Below are 13,946 nucleotides of genomic sequence, written 5' to 3' on the forward strand. Positions count from 1 at the left end.
GTCGATGGAGTCGCGGGAGGCCGCCTGTGATGCAGCTTCACACCTTCGCCCTTCGTACTACGAAGTGCATCTGCCCACTGTCTGCTGCGCATCAATGCCCCGCAAAGGGCGGCCTCTTGCTAATTATTGATCCATGCTGAGGCACGTTTCTGATGCTCGCTGCGCCGTGGTGGTGCATCGATGAGGCCGCCGCAGTCGATGTGCGTCCTGTCACTTATCACACTGTTCCTGCTGCATGAACAGCGACGGCAAGGTGCAGGCCTAGATACTTGAAGCCGACATGGTCGATGTATCGGGCCAATACGCATTGCGTCCGTTTCAGCCCCAGTGCATGAATGGACAATGCACCGGGATGGTTCATTCAGGCAAATGGGACCACTTGCATCAAAACCAGCCGCTTTTCCCCGTCGCTGCGAGGTTAGCATGCTGGTTCTTTTGTTCTGTTACCACTTACATTGTAGCGATGGACGTTTCAAGTCAATTCTGCATCGCCTCGACTGTGCTCTGCTGGGACATCGACGATTGCGTGGCAAGTCGTACGGGCTGGAAAGTACCCTTTTTGACAGCTGCGTCCTTAAAACAGACCTCTTGGTGTTGCATTGGACGACGCCTTGAGGTGTCACAGATGCAGCCACTCCAGATGCTTAGTGACATGATGTGTGAATGTTTGCTTGCTACTCTGGCCCATCTCCGCATTTGCGCCGCCATGTCTTCTCATGAGATTAGTCCGCAGCAAGAACCTGGATGTCGTTGGCTGGAACAGAGACCATGAGTACGGCCAAGCTAATCGTGGTGTGATGTTTGGATTCATTACAGCCTGTACAGAGTGAGGTATCGAACCAGCAACGCCTAGCTATTGTCCCATTCATACAGTCACCGAATCGAAAGGCTTTCGTCTGCTCTTCAGTTGTTCTTTGGCTTTTCAGACAGCGATTTCTCCTTGTCGGTAAAAGACCAGCCGTTGAGGTAACCAGCTCCGATGCACAGATAGTTGGCGAAGCCAAGCCATGCGAGGTATGGTGCCAGAAACCACCCAGAAACCTCGTCGACCTGACCCCAGATGTAGGCCAGGTATCCAGTAACACCCGTCAACGCAACGATGTCGACAGAAGCTTCGATGGGACGCTTGAAGCCGAAGAAGAGGGGCGTCCAGATCAGGTTCAGGGCAAGCTGGATAGTGTAAAGTGTTGCGCCGTGCTATCAAGAGTCAGTTGATAGCCATGAGAGAGCGCTGCCATCAATTGTCCCACCTTTGCAAGAACGACCTTCTTCGCGTCGAAGCTATTCATGCCAGTTGTCCAAGCACGATATGCCGCATATCCCATCGCTCCATATAACGCAGTCCACACTGGGCCGAATACCCATGGTGGTGGTCTGAGAGGTGGTTGGCGCAGATCAAGATATGTCTTCTGAGTCTCCTTGGGCGAGATGGAGAAACCGACTGCTGTACCAGCAGCTATGGGGAGGAGGATGGCCGCGGCGGGCTGTTCGAAGACGAACGCCGGGAGGGTGAGGGAGGGGATGTAGGTCGTCATGGTGCTAAATATCTCAATCAGCAATTAATTCAAGATTTGACTGATGCTGTACCTACAGACGCTTTGTATCTTTCTTGTTCTGACATCGGAGTCGAAGCCATTGGCAGACCACGTGTGGATCTCCGCCGAGTGGAGGCGGACCGAGCAGCTCGCTAGCGCCGTTTCCACTCCACCCCAGGGCCAGCTGCTCGACCTCGCCGTCGTCCTTTCACCTCTCAGCTGCCCCGTCTCCCGCCAGCAGCGTCGCCCTCACGCGCGCCCATCCTTATTGTTCGTATGGCCCCTTTCATTCCTCTTGTTGCGGAGTCGCTCTCCGCGCCCCACCCGCCGCCGCCATGCCCACCTTCGTTTCTCCCGCCGCCCTGTTGCGAGCCCGTTGCAGCTCGCCCTCTCGACCTCCCCATTGCCCTGCCCCTCTTGTGCCATTGTATTCTGCCACGCCCTTCTTGTTCCTCACCTTCTACTTCTTCTTTGATTGAGCTTACCTAACTATGCCCGCCTGGTACACAGTCAATCGCCCTCCCGCGCCGACTCGCGGCTGAGTATCTCGACGGCACCACATCGATACAGCAAGACCTCAACACAACACAATATATCTGCGCCTTGAACTGACGGCCCGTCCGTTTGCTCGTTGTGCTTGATGGAGCCGCCGTAAACAATCACCTGCCGGAGACCACAACCCCAGCCTCCTCGATTTGCCCGCCATGGACGACTACGACGATGCCCGCAGTCCTGACCTGATGACAGGCTCAAGGCCTGTGCGCGAGCGGGACGACTATCGATCTGCCGAGGCATACCGTGATAGACGTCGCTCACCAGGTGGGTCGCAATACTGGACGGACACTCTTCCACTACTAACGCGCGCAGATCGTCGACGCGGAACCGATCGTGACCGAAGGCGTTCCCGCTCGCCCGCCCAGATCGACCGATACCAGCCCGACCGAGTTCGAGATGACTACGCGTATTCTCGTGGGCGCGATGAACCCCATCAACGGCGACGGTCGTCACCTCAGGCCATCGATCGCTATGTGCCGGGTCAGGATCAGCCTCCAATCACTGTCAACCCCCTTCCTGATCCGATGAAACTCGACTTCCAGGTTGGGTTTACGTGGTTTGCAGAATGGTGGCGTGTAGAGCAGCGTGTGAAAGAGGAAAAGGAGCGCTTGAAGACCGGACGTCCGCCACCACGGATGAGAGGTGAGCGCGAGTCGCGAGAGGATCGTGAGGCTGAGAGACCCAAGATACAAGCTGCATACGACCAGTACAAGGAGAATCTGCAGAAGTCTCAGGCGCAGACGTTCGTCCGTTTGCACAAGAACGAAGACTGGTTCCGGGAACGCTATGTCCCTGAAGTCCGGGAACCGTTCAGGCGCAAGCTGATGGAGTATCGCAAGGGCTTGTTCGCGCAGTGGGAATCTGATCTGACGACTGGTGTCTTCGACGAGTTCACTCTCGAGGGCATTTACAAGTCCGAGTCCAACGGCCTGGGTGGCATTCTTGAACGCGAGGAGGGAGAAACTTCGGCTGCGGCGGAGGTGCTAGGTGTTGGAGATTTACTCCCATCCAAAGGAGGCGATTTGCGTGACCCTGCCGCTACGCAGCCTACCCTGTTGATTAAGACGATTGCACCTACCGTGACACGCGACAAGTTTGAGTCTTTCGCAAAGGAGCATCTGGGCGATGAGGAGGGAGGTTTCAAGCATCTCTCTCTATCCGACCCCAATCCACTGAAGAAGTGTCATCGCATGGGCTGGATTATCCTCAGCTCAGAGCCAGAGCAAAACGACCAGGAAATGACTATTTCTCGAGGTGAAGACGGCGAAGAAGGAGAAGAAGGCGAGGCTCTGAAATCCGATTTGCCAAGTGGACTGTTGAGTACGAGCGAGAAAGCGCTCGAAAAGATAAATGGCAAGACGATAGAGGATCCCGAGCGTGGAAACTTTACAGTGCACTGCGGTGTGCATCGCCCACCAGATGCGCCCAGGAAGAAGGCTTTGTGGGATCTGTTTTCTGCCCCTGAGCGCGTGGCTCGCGACCTCGAACTCGCCACGAGACTCGTCCGCAAGCTTGACAACGAACTTGGCGACGAGTTCTTTGGTGTTGCCAAGATCGAAGAGCGAGTTCACGACCTGTCTGAACGTGGCTTGTTGAAAGCAGTGGAGCCTTCGCATCCCGCAAAGGACCCAGATGCGATGGATGCTGAGGCTGAAGAAGGCGAGGAGGAGGAAGGCGTGGTCGATGAAGACGAGACCGACGACGAAGAGCTCTTGATCAAGAAAAAGAAACTCGACTTGCTTGTCGAGTATCTGCGCAGAGTCTACAACTTCTGCTTCTTCTGCGTCTTCGAGTCCGACTCGGTGCATGAGCTGCAGCGCAAGTGTCCAGGTGGGCATTTGCGTCGTCCTCGTGCCAGTCTTACCTCGGCTGCAAAGGAGACTGCTCGGGCAAGTGCTTCAGGTGAGGCATTCCCACTGAGGAAGAAGGGGACAGATATCAAGACTGAGGACACGGAGGAAGCCATGGAACCAGAAAGCCCGGTCGAGGAGAAGAAGTCGTTGATGAAGCCGAACACCAAAACCACACAGCAACTTCAGCGGGCTTACAACTGGGTCAAGACCTTCGAAGAGAAGGTGCTCCAGATTCTGGAACCTGACAACGTTAATCTGCGCAAGTTGGGTGGCACACCATTGGAAGAGGGCGTCGAGAAAGAGCTGAGCAAGGTTAGTAAAAATTCAGTGCGACTTCATTTGGCCGCAGCTAACAACGTGTGTCAGTTTGTGTCGCAAGAAGACGTGAATAAGTTTCGCTGCAAGGTCCCCGAATGCACAAAGCTCTTCAAGGGAGTTGACTTCTGGCGCAAGCACGTCGAGAAGCGCCATGCTGACTGGTACGAGCGTGTGCGTTCGGAAGTGGAGCTGGTCAACACGTATGTGCTTGATCCAGCTCACATTGCTCCTAGCAGGAGCGATGCCAACTCGAACGGACATTTCCCACTGAACAACCACGTCCCCACCGGCACTCCGCGCGGCTTCCAGCTTAACCAGCAATTCCCAATAGGCTTCTCGATGCCACCTGGCATGACAGGCGGCCAACCCCCGGGCATGACACCGATATTCCCGCAAGGCCAGCCCGTTGCAATTCCAGGCATGTGGGGTGGTCAACCACCAATGGTCGGAGTTGGACCCATGCGCAACAACGGCCGAAGCTACGGCATGAACGGTGGATATCGAATGCCCGGGCCTTATCAACGAAATGGCAGAGGCCGAATGCCCTCGATGAGCGGCGGACGACCTGGCATGATGGGAATGATGGAAGGCGGTACTGCTACCATGGGTCCCAACGAGGCGGTGGTTGGGCGTAGTCTACGCAGTTACGAAGACCTGGACGCCGATAAGGGAGAAGGAACAGGCGAGCTGAACTATTAAGAAGAGGAGAATGGAATACGTTTAAAGGGTGTGTTCGATGGAATGAGCCTACCTCAGGCTGGGTAAACAGCTACAGCATGGGGCGCTGTGCTCAGTGTATATTGTTTAGCCATATGGGAAGAAAGCAAAATCGACTTGGGAACATGAGATCTTTCTGAATTGCTCGTCATTGCGTTTTAAGTGTCCTGGACCAAGTCCACCACCAAGTCATGATCTCTTAGCCCTATCATCCCTCGAGGCAGCGTATCGGCGGACATACCACGCACACATCCGTGACTAAACGCGGCGACTTCCACATGCGAGCGTTTCGTGAGCCTCGCGTAGAGAGAATGTCAGGGGCGAAAGTTGCCGAAGTACGTTGCTGCTGAAGACCAAATCTCTCCGGCAGCTCAGCTTTAATTCATGGCCTCCGCGCTGCAAGCCCTCAGCTTTCTTATATGTCAATACTAGAATAAACAGTCGACTTGCTCATCGTACTCTAAAAGTCTGCATGAAATTGATAGCAAGTCCCTTGAGACGACTTCGAACGATTCTGAATCATCTACCAACAAGTCCAGCGGCCAACAATCGAAAGATGGCATCTACAACAAATCCAAAGATTCAGGACCGTATGGATCTTTCCTCACCTATTACATAGCCACATACAGAGACTAATCATCAGCACTAGAGACCGGTGCCGATTGGACCGAAATGGCCAAAATCTACCAGCAACTCACCGTCACCATCAGCGCCAAACCCATCGGCGCGCTCCTCTCTCGTCTCAACGAACTCCGCTCCTTCTCGACCGCCACAGGAGTTCACGACAGTAAGTGTGAAGCATAGCACCCCTTATGTGAGACAGCAGGCAGAAAGCATGGCTGGCTAACAGCCTTCTTCGTGGGCAGACGGCACGGGCCCCGGACCGATCATATCGCGTGTCATCGAAGACTATGGCTCGAAGATCCCGAGCGAGTGCGTGCTGAGTGCGTCGGATTTCTCGCCGGCGATGATCGAGCAGGTGGATAACAAGAAGAAGGAGCAAGTCGACGCGGATCCGGAGTCGCTCTGGAAGCGCGTGGAGACGTCTGTACTAGATGCCCAGGAGCTGAAGGGGATCCCGGATGACTCTCGCTCGCACGTCACGGCGGGTTGGGTCTATTTCATGACGCCGGATCCGCAGAAGTGTCTGAGCGAGAGTAAGCGCGTGCTGGCGAAAGATGGTGTGCTGGCGTTGTCTTCGTGGAAGGGGTCCCAGTGGTTGGATGTTATGAGTTTGGTGGAGGAGATCCGGCCGGAGACGAAGGCGATGGAGGGGATTCCGAAGGTGTGGATGGAGACGGATGGGGTCAAGGGGGAGTTGGAGAAGGCTGGGTTTAGGGACGTGGAGAGTGCTGAGGTGGGCGTGGAGATGACGCTGGAGGAGTATGGGCCTTTCTTGGACTTGTTGACCACGAAGGTGAGTTTGTTTTCTTGGGTAAGAAGGGGTTGATATGAGTGCTGACTTTGAGGTTTCTTTCTGTAGATGCCGCACATGATTGCTTTGACAAAGGACTACTCGGAGGAAGAGAGGCAGAGGCTGAGGAATATCATGCTGGCGAAAGTCAAGGAGTTTGCACCTACCTTGCCGGGAACTCTGCATGGCACATCGATTGTGGCCTTTGGGAGGAAGTAGTCTCCAGCTTGGTAGCCGTGTTGAGCGCGAGTACGAGACCTTCGGACTGTCGTATAGATTAGCAGAACCAAGTATGAAGCAAGGAACTTGGCAGAGGAATTGATAGAGCATTATCCAGGATCGGTTTCGCGTTGACATTCACTCACATGCAGGATCTCTTAGGCCCGTTTAGGCAAGGATGCGACCACAGACATGTCTTGATAATAGCGTGCTGTACGGGCAGCTGAAACGTTAGTCACCCAGCTGTTCAGATACTCTGTTATGCACGCAAATGGTAAGGTACGCCCGACGTGATCTGACTGAGCCTGAGTAGTGAGTAGGGAGTTTTTCTCTTCATGGTAACTTGATTACCGTGGCAGATCATTATCCGTGGACTCCCGGCTCAGTCCGTATTTGGCTGTTGGCCGAGACCGTACAGAAATATGAAACGACCCCTTATAGCCCGAAGATGCGTGGACTAGTGCAGAGGGAGAGAGGTTTCTGTGATGGAGGAGTTTTGTAGCGAGATGACTGAGCGCTGACGCATCGGGCTTTGGCCAATTTTTTCCTGTTGCCGCGGACGACAACACAACAACCAACCGGACGGACGAACGACACGTGCCAATACCGTTCAGGAACGTCAATTTGGTACTGTTCCTATACTGTCAGACGCAGAAAACAATAACCACGATTTCGCGAGGTTCAAAGACGTGGCTCTACCTTGCGTTTCGATGGCCCAAACAGGCTGTGGTCGGCCGTACCGCCTGGTGCCAGAGAGGGGCCAAGAAACACTGCCATTGATTCGCTCGAATATTAGTAGGTCGAGTTGCCCCAACGACTGCGATCCAACGGAGAGCGAGGTCTCAGCCGCTGCCGGCGTTATGCTTTTGCGGCTGCCCGTCTGGACGAGCGAGGTCCTTCTCGTAGGAGCTGATGATATGTTTGATGAGTGAGCGAAGCTACCCGCCCGACGCCTGAGAGGCTCTGCCCTCGATGGGCCCTTCAAGTCGATGAGGGTCTTCGGCGACAGAGTCGCAATCCTGACCGACCGCAACCCTACGACCGCGCGGCTGCTTGTCTCCGTCTTGCGTAGGTATCTCCATTTCGCGCACGCGCTTCTCCCACTCAGTCCAACGCCCGTACGTGCCCGCACGTTTCCGTCGGCTCGCTCAATCCCTCCGTGACGTAGAGTGAAACTCTATGTCATCCGCCGGCGAGAGGCTTGAAGCTCGAAACGGTACATGTATGCAGAGTCAGCTAGTTGGCGCTCTGTTAATAAGAGCCATTGGACGGCGCACATTTGCGAGCGTAGGCGTGCGGTAGACTTTCAACTCTGGGTTGCTTTCCTGACCTTTTCCCATTGTTTTGACCCCAGCTTTCGATTTGGCAGAAGACGCAGGGACGGGAAGAGCTGAATTGAAGGATCTTGATACACACGCCATCCTCGAGCAGACGTCGTTGAGCTTGTTCGAGGCAGCTTGAGCATTCCACCAAGATGAATACCGAAGACGAGGACATTGTGAACGCCGAGCGCGATGCGGATCCGCAACAATTCCACGACTACGACCCAAACAACACATTCGAGAAGGAATATGGACCGCTAGAGGCTCGCCGACAGAGCCGGGCAGAAGCTCTGAGAACGAACACGCAGAATGCAGGAACAGAACAAGCAGAACGCGCCGAATCGGTGTCGTCCTCATCAAGCTCGTCAATACGCACTGGAGCCGTCAACGCAAGTCACCGACCGTCTGTGGCTACAAGGGCATCGACAAGATTTGAGGATGAGTTTATGCATTACCTCGACCGGCATCCCACGGCAGTGAAGCGAATGCAGGATCGTGAGTAGATTGGAAGCGTACAATACGAGTCGAGAACTAAGAACAACTAGACCGTCTTCAGCACTCGCAAACAGTCGGTAGCACGAAAGTTACGACCAGTGATGGCACACCTTTACCATCTTTCGGCGGAAACAAGCCGTACCCACCGCCCCTCCCCGACAGAGAAGAGTACGTGGTCGAATTCGATGGACACGAGGACCTGCGGCACGCTCAGAATTGGCCTCTTAAGAAGAAGTTGATCATTTCTGCCATTCTCATTTTCGACTCTCTGGCAGCCACTTTCGCATCCAGTATCTTGTCTGCTGCAAACTCATATGTCAGTGACCAGCATTTGACACCCGAACGTTCCGTGCTCACCAATTTCGCAGATCGAGCGACACTTCCACAAAGGTGCAGAAGTTGTGACGTTGGCGACATCGCTTTGTTAGTTCAGGACACGCGATCTGGTGGACTTTGAGTGCTGACATGACTTCCACAGTCGTTCTTGGCTATGCGTTCGGCCCCATCATCTTTGCCCCCATGAGTGAGCTTTACGGTCGACGATTGCCAATCATCATTGCCGCTTTCGGATTTGGTGTCTTCAACATCGGAGTGGTATGTGGAAGAGCAAAGGCTGTTGGCGAAGATGTTGATACTGACGAGATTTTTCAATTTCCAGGCTGTAGCGAAGGACTACCAAACCCTCATAATATGCCGATTCTTCGCAGGTGAGCACCGCACTTTCAAATCGTTCGATCGTAGGGGTTTTGAGCAGTCGCTAATTTATTCCCGGTTGTAGGCTTCTTCGGCTCCGCTCCACTCACGCTCGTAGCTGCTGTCTTCGCTGACATGTACAATAACCAATACCGTGGTCTGGCTGTGGCTCTGTTCGCTGGCATGATCATCATGGGACCGCTTATGGCTCCCTTCATTGTCAGTGGTTTCCCTCACGAGAAGTCTCGCGCAAGACACTGACCGCAAGATAGGGAGGCTTCATTGCCAAGTCGTACCTAGGCTGGCGATGGTGTGGTAAGTTTGTCATGTACGCACAATCTCGGTAGGATGCTAATAGCGGCGTATAGCCTACATCCCTGCATTCATGGGTTTCGCAGCTGCAGTGGCCGCACTACTCTTCCAGGAGGAGACATACGGCCCCGTCATCCTGGTCTCGAAAGCCGCGGAGCTTCGAAGGGCCACCAGGAACTGGGGAATCCACGCCAAGCAGGAAGAAGTAGAAGTCGACTTCAAGGAGCTGGCGACCAAGAACTTGATGCGTCCTCTGAGGATCTTGTTCACCGAGCCTATCGTTCTCCTGGTCACGTTATACATGAGTCTGCTCTACGGAATCCTGTATCTGAATTTGACGGCATACGGTATCGTCTTCCAACGCATCTACGGCATGCCTCTGGGAGTGTCTGGCTTGCCTTACTTCGGAATGATTGTTGGAGTCGCCATCGCTATTGTCGTTGTTTGCATCGACGTGCCGAAATATGCGAGGAAGCTGGCTGCCAACAACAACATCCCCGTTCCAGAGTGGAGAATGCCCATTATGATGGTGAGTTGTGCTTCTTGTTGATGCTATCACATACTCCCATGCTAATTTGAGTCTCACAGTTCGGCGGCATTGTCTTCACGATCGGCCTCTTCTGGTTCGGCTGGACAGGCTTCACAAACAGCATCCCCTGGATCGTTCCCACGCTCGCCGGTCTCTGCTTGGGATTCGGCATTTACACCGTCTTCTTATCTTGCCTCAACTACATCATCGATGCCTACTTGATGTTCGCCGCCTCAGCCGTGGCCGCAAACACCTTCATGAGATCCATCTTCGGCGCCGTCTTTCCCCTCTTTGCAACCTACATGTTTGATGGTGAGCCCACTTCCCTAAGTATTACAACATCAGCACGTCGACATACTGACACGATCCCTAGGCATCGGCATCAACTGGGGCATGACGTTCCTCGGGTGCTTATCTGCGCTCTTCATCCCCATGCCCTTCCTCTTCTACTACAAGGGCAAATCCATCCGAGCCAAGTCGAAGTTTGCACCCGCCCCTGATATCATGCAGGACAAGCGCCGGGATGAGGAGAGTCGAGGGGTTAGTGATGAAAGCAACAACAGTGGGAATGGCGAGAGCAAGGAGACGAAAGAGGAATGAGACAAGTCTCATGAACACGGCATGATTGTCATGAGATTGTAATGATTAATATATATACTTTATGAAAGCGTTGGAACAAAGCGTGAGAATACCAACAATACGTGGCGATCACAGAGTCAACGTCCCTGGATTGCTTTTTTTTTTCCAACCCCAAGTGATGTCGCGAGGGACAAAAGGAATTACGACCACAATATTGAGAGATCTGATATTGTACAACACTTCAACCATATTACAAGAACACAGTACACTACAGACTCTACATCTCTCCTCCATCCATCCACACAACATCTCAATCCTCAAAAAAACACGCCTCCGGCTTATGCACACAAATCTTCCCACTCGAACTCGACTTCAACACAATCTTCGGATCCTCCTTGGACGCCTTGACAGACTTCCCATCAACATTCTTGCCTTGCGTGAGAACCTCGACAACCTCTCCATCGACGTACCCCGGCATGGCCTTCCATTGGATGTGCTGGCCTTTCTTGGGGAGACGATCTGCGGAGCCGCGAGGCGCGGGTTCGGTGGCGTCCATGTGTTTGGAGCCGATGGTTTTGCCGTTGGATTTGTTGGAGTTGGAGTTGGAGGAGGATTTTTGTTTCTTGGGCGTGCCGTTGGGTTGTTGCTTTTTGGGTTTGCGTTTTTCGCCGGGTTTGGCGTCGTCTTCGCCCTCGTCGGCGTCGGCTTCGCCTTCGGCTTCGACGTCTTCGTCTTCCTCGTCGTCCTCGTCGTTGGCCTCGCCGTCATCGATGAACTCTTCTTCGTCCTCATCATCCTTGGCAGCAGCATCTAGCTCTTCATCGTCATCGTCATCGTCATCGTCTTCCTCATCCTGATCCTCGTCTTCACCATCCCCATTCTCCGCCCCATTCCCCTTCCCCTTACTAGCCTTCTTCCGACTCTCCTTCGCCTTCCCGGTATTCTCAACATACTGCTTCCCCTCCTTACTCTCCTCCTGCTTCTTCCGATCCGTCTCCTCCTTCTCCTTCTCACTCATCTGTTCCCACGCCTTCTTAGGCAGATACCGTTTCTCCGTCCCATCTTCCTTCTTCGCGTGTCCGGAGCCTTCCTTGGTTTGCCACTCCTCGTCGCCCCAGTTGGAGAGGTTTTGTTGCGACTCGTCCTTTTGGGATTTGTCGGTTGTGTAGTCGCCTCCGCGTTTTTTGTACTCAGAGGCCATCATTTGCTAGTAAACACTGTTAGCCTTGTCTGGTGACAATGTAGTTGCTTAGGACTCACAGCCTTGCCAGCAGACCATTGGCCTGGCGCACCGCCCTTCTCGGACTGCTTGAGTTCTTCCTTGACTTCATCGCGAAGTTCAGGGTCGGTGTACTTGTCCTTGGGCGGCATTGTGAAAAAGATTGAAATGCGAAGTCCTGACAATAGACGAGAAGTATGTCTCGCTACGACGTAAAGAGAATCAAACACCTACTAAATATACCACTCCAATGGCTCCAACTCCGAACCACGTCACGAACACGACACGCTCCTCCGCGAGAGGCATCTCCCAGCCAGCTCGTCATCGATTTGACGAGCAAGATGGAGTGAATGATGAACGTGACATCACGATGAATATGGGTTGATGTAGCGAATAGGAAGTGGTCCATCGATCCCAGATCTGTGTCAGATCGGTCCCTGGATCGTTCTTACTGTGTTGGGCAAGGTATCAGATTCCATGACGGCATGCCCTTGCATTAGTGCATCTGCTCTCCACGATACCTTTGCGTGGGAGTTTGTTGTTGAAACAGCTCGACAACCTTGTCATGTCTACTACGTCTTCTAAGCCCAGTGCAGTGCTTCGTTGCTTGCAGCCGACGTTGTGTTGATAAGGCTTTGTTGTTGGGGACTTTCGGCGAACAAGCCTGTATTCCCTACAACATCAGCCAGTCGCAGACACCGTCGATGGAAGAGTGTTGTCCAGAAGTGAAGACAAGACAATTGTAAACAATGGAAGGTAGGTGCAAGCGAACAGCTCTTTGTTCGTTGCAAGCTCGAAGTCCAGACTCGGCATCACAAGCATCGCCGGAAACAGTGCGACCATCGATACAAAAGCATGTCTACTACCGAGAAGGGCAGACTCCATCCCTGGCTCTGCTCAACGTCCGAGCTTTCGTCGACACCATGGACATCCTCGCAAAAAACTTCGTCAGTCTCCCGATCATCATAACCGACTGGGACGCCATCACCGAGGCCAAGAGCCACATCAAAACGCCCAAAGAAGAGATTGCGAGGTCGCATACAGTGTCCCGAATGGCCACGGGGAGCAAGCAAGAGCCTGGACTGCCCGCTTTCAAGGAGTCGGCTGAAGAGATCTGGAACCGCATCTCAGATACAACGAAGTCCAAAATCCGCGAAGCCGCCCTCGAGGTCCTGCGCCGGACCGACGAATCCCAGAACGAGAAGATGACTTTCCAGTATGACGATGATGCCCGATTCCTCGACTGAGATCTGTATATTATACCACAAGCTGTACACACCGTACATACCCAGAGAGAGAAAGATGACTGTCTCTACTTCGTACAATTCGTAATGGCCGTCTCCATCAACACCTTATCATACTGCTGATGCAACCACTGGATCCACGTCGACATGGGCGCCGCAGGAGGCTTGCCTTCTTTATCAGGTTGCGCGAGGCCATTGTAGAAAATACTCTTCAACCCAAACTCCGCCACACCTTCATCTTTCTTAATCTCCGCCTGCATCTCAAACAGCCCATCCGAAGCTCTTACGTCCTGTATCCGAGGTGAGTCTCCGCAGCGCACGATGATGGATGTGGGCGTTTTCGAGACGACCTCGAAGTGGTCTGTGATCTTGGTGCCGACGTCGTAGGTGCTGGATTTGAGGTCTTGTTGGTCCCAGAGGTGGTCGCGGGTGACTTCGTCGGCGCGGTACTTCTTTTCAAGGTAGCGTCTTTGGTATGCGTAGCCTAAAGCATTCTTCATTAGTACGATGCCTTTCGTCTGGACGCGAATGTGTATCACTCACCCAATCCGCTCCAAAGGCCAGCACTGAACGCCTCGACCAGCTTGCCCTCGTGCTCCAAAAGCTCCGGGCGGATCTTGTCCAGTGGCACTTTTCTCACGCAGAGATCCTGTGTTACGGGCGCATTGTTTGGGTTGTAGCGAGCATATAAGGTGTGGTTGAAGAGGTAGTCTGTTGGCGGTACATCCACGATTTTGCTCTTGCGCGTCCAGGCCACATAACCAGCAGCAGCTCCCAATGTCGTCCAGCCGGTCGCAGCGATTGTCTTTTGGAAGATACCCATTGCGGTGACGGTGGTTGCAATGGGCATGAGGGTTGGATTTGTGAGGTTGAATGTGAGATGGACCTACGCTTTGGAGGAGCTTCAAGCTCCGTCGGCAATTGGACGGCAATTGAAGGCAA

At 53.6% G+C, this 13,946-nt stretch overlaps 7 protein-coding genes across 7 annotated transcripts; 4 read left to right on the plus strand and 3 right to left on the minus strand.

The window, feature by feature from the left end:
- Nucleotides 1-903: 903 nt before the first annotated feature.
- M409DRAFT_17715 (uncharacterized protein) lies at nucleotides 904-1,535 on the minus strand (the record flags this gene model as incomplete). Its single annotated transcript, XM_033804180.1, has 2 exons — nucleotides 904-1,197; nucleotides 1,251-1,535. The coding sequence occupies 2 exons, from the start codon at nucleotides 1,533-1,535 to the stop codon at nucleotides 904-906; spliced, it is 579 nt and encodes a 192-aa protein (XP_033673370.1).
- Nucleotides 1,536-2,239: 704 nt separating this feature from the next.
- On the plus strand, nucleotides 2,240-4,960 carry M409DRAFT_17716 (uncharacterized protein; the record flags this gene model as incomplete). The annotated part of the gene is made up of 3 exons (XM_033804181.1): nucleotides 2,240-2,354; nucleotides 2,403-4,255; nucleotides 4,310-4,960. The coding sequence occupies 3 exons, from the start codon at nucleotides 2,240-2,242 to the stop codon at nucleotides 4,958-4,960; spliced, it is 2,619 nt and encodes an 872-aa protein (XP_033673371.1).
- A 690-nt stretch (nucleotides 4,961-5,650) lies between these two features.
- M409DRAFT_50175 (uncharacterized protein) lies at nucleotides 5,651-6,611 on the plus strand (the record flags this gene model as incomplete). Its single annotated transcript, XM_033811468.1, has 3 exons — nucleotides 5,651-5,765; nucleotides 5,845-6,395; nucleotides 6,462-6,611. The coding sequence occupies 3 exons, from the start codon at nucleotides 5,651-5,653 to the stop codon at nucleotides 6,609-6,611; spliced, it is 816 nt and encodes a 271-aa protein (XP_033673372.1).
- A 1,474-nt stretch (nucleotides 6,612-8,085) lies between these two features.
- M409DRAFT_50176 (uncharacterized protein) lies at nucleotides 8,086-10,562 on the plus strand (the record flags this gene model as incomplete). The annotated part of the gene is made up of 10 exons (XM_033811469.1): nucleotides 8,086-8,428; nucleotides 8,479-8,744; nucleotides 8,797-8,851; nucleotides 8,907-9,022; nucleotides 9,087-9,135; nucleotides 9,207-9,340; nucleotides 9,394-9,436; nucleotides 9,490-9,962; nucleotides 10,022-10,274; nucleotides 10,336-10,562. The coding sequence occupies 10 exons, from the start codon at nucleotides 8,086-8,088 to the stop codon at nucleotides 10,560-10,562; spliced, it is 1,959 nt and encodes a 652-aa protein (XP_033673373.1).
- Nucleotides 10,563-10,851: 289 nt separating this feature from the next.
- M409DRAFT_63156 (uncharacterized protein) lies at nucleotides 10,852-11,912 on the minus strand (the record flags this gene model as incomplete). Its single annotated transcript, XM_033815465.1, has 3 exons — nucleotides 10,852-11,405; nucleotides 11,448-11,748; nucleotides 11,802-11,912. 3 exons carry the CDS (start codon nucleotides 11,910-11,912, stop codon nucleotides 10,852-10,854), a joined length of 966 nt encoding a protein of 321 aa, XP_033673374.1.
- Nucleotides 11,913-12,683: 771 nt separating this feature from the next.
- Nucleotides 12,684-13,007, plus strand: M409DRAFT_17720 (uncharacterized protein; the record flags this gene model as incomplete). Its single annotated transcript, XM_033804182.1, has 1 exon — nucleotides 12,684-13,007. One exon carries the CDS (start codon nucleotides 12,684-12,686, stop codon nucleotides 13,005-13,007), a length of 324 nt encoding a protein of 107 aa, XP_033673375.1.
- Nucleotides 13,008-13,072: 65 nt separating this feature from the next.
- M409DRAFT_50178 (uncharacterized protein) lies at nucleotides 13,073-13,827 on the minus strand (the record flags this gene model as incomplete). The annotated part of the gene is made up of 2 exons (XM_033811470.1): nucleotides 13,073-13,488; nucleotides 13,548-13,827. The coding sequence occupies 2 exons, from the start codon at nucleotides 13,825-13,827 to the stop codon at nucleotides 13,073-13,075; spliced, it is 696 nt and encodes a 231-aa protein (XP_033673376.1).
- Nucleotides 13,828-13,946: the final 119 nt, after the last annotated feature.

This window comes from Zasmidium cellare (genome assembly GCF_010093935.1).
Source record: "Zasmidium cellare ATCC 36951 unplaced genomic scaffold M409scaffold_3, whole genome shotgun sequence".
Lineage (NCBI taxonomy): Eukaryota > Fungi > Ascomycota > Dothideomycetes > Mycosphaerellales > Mycosphaerellaceae > Zasmidium > Zasmidium cellare.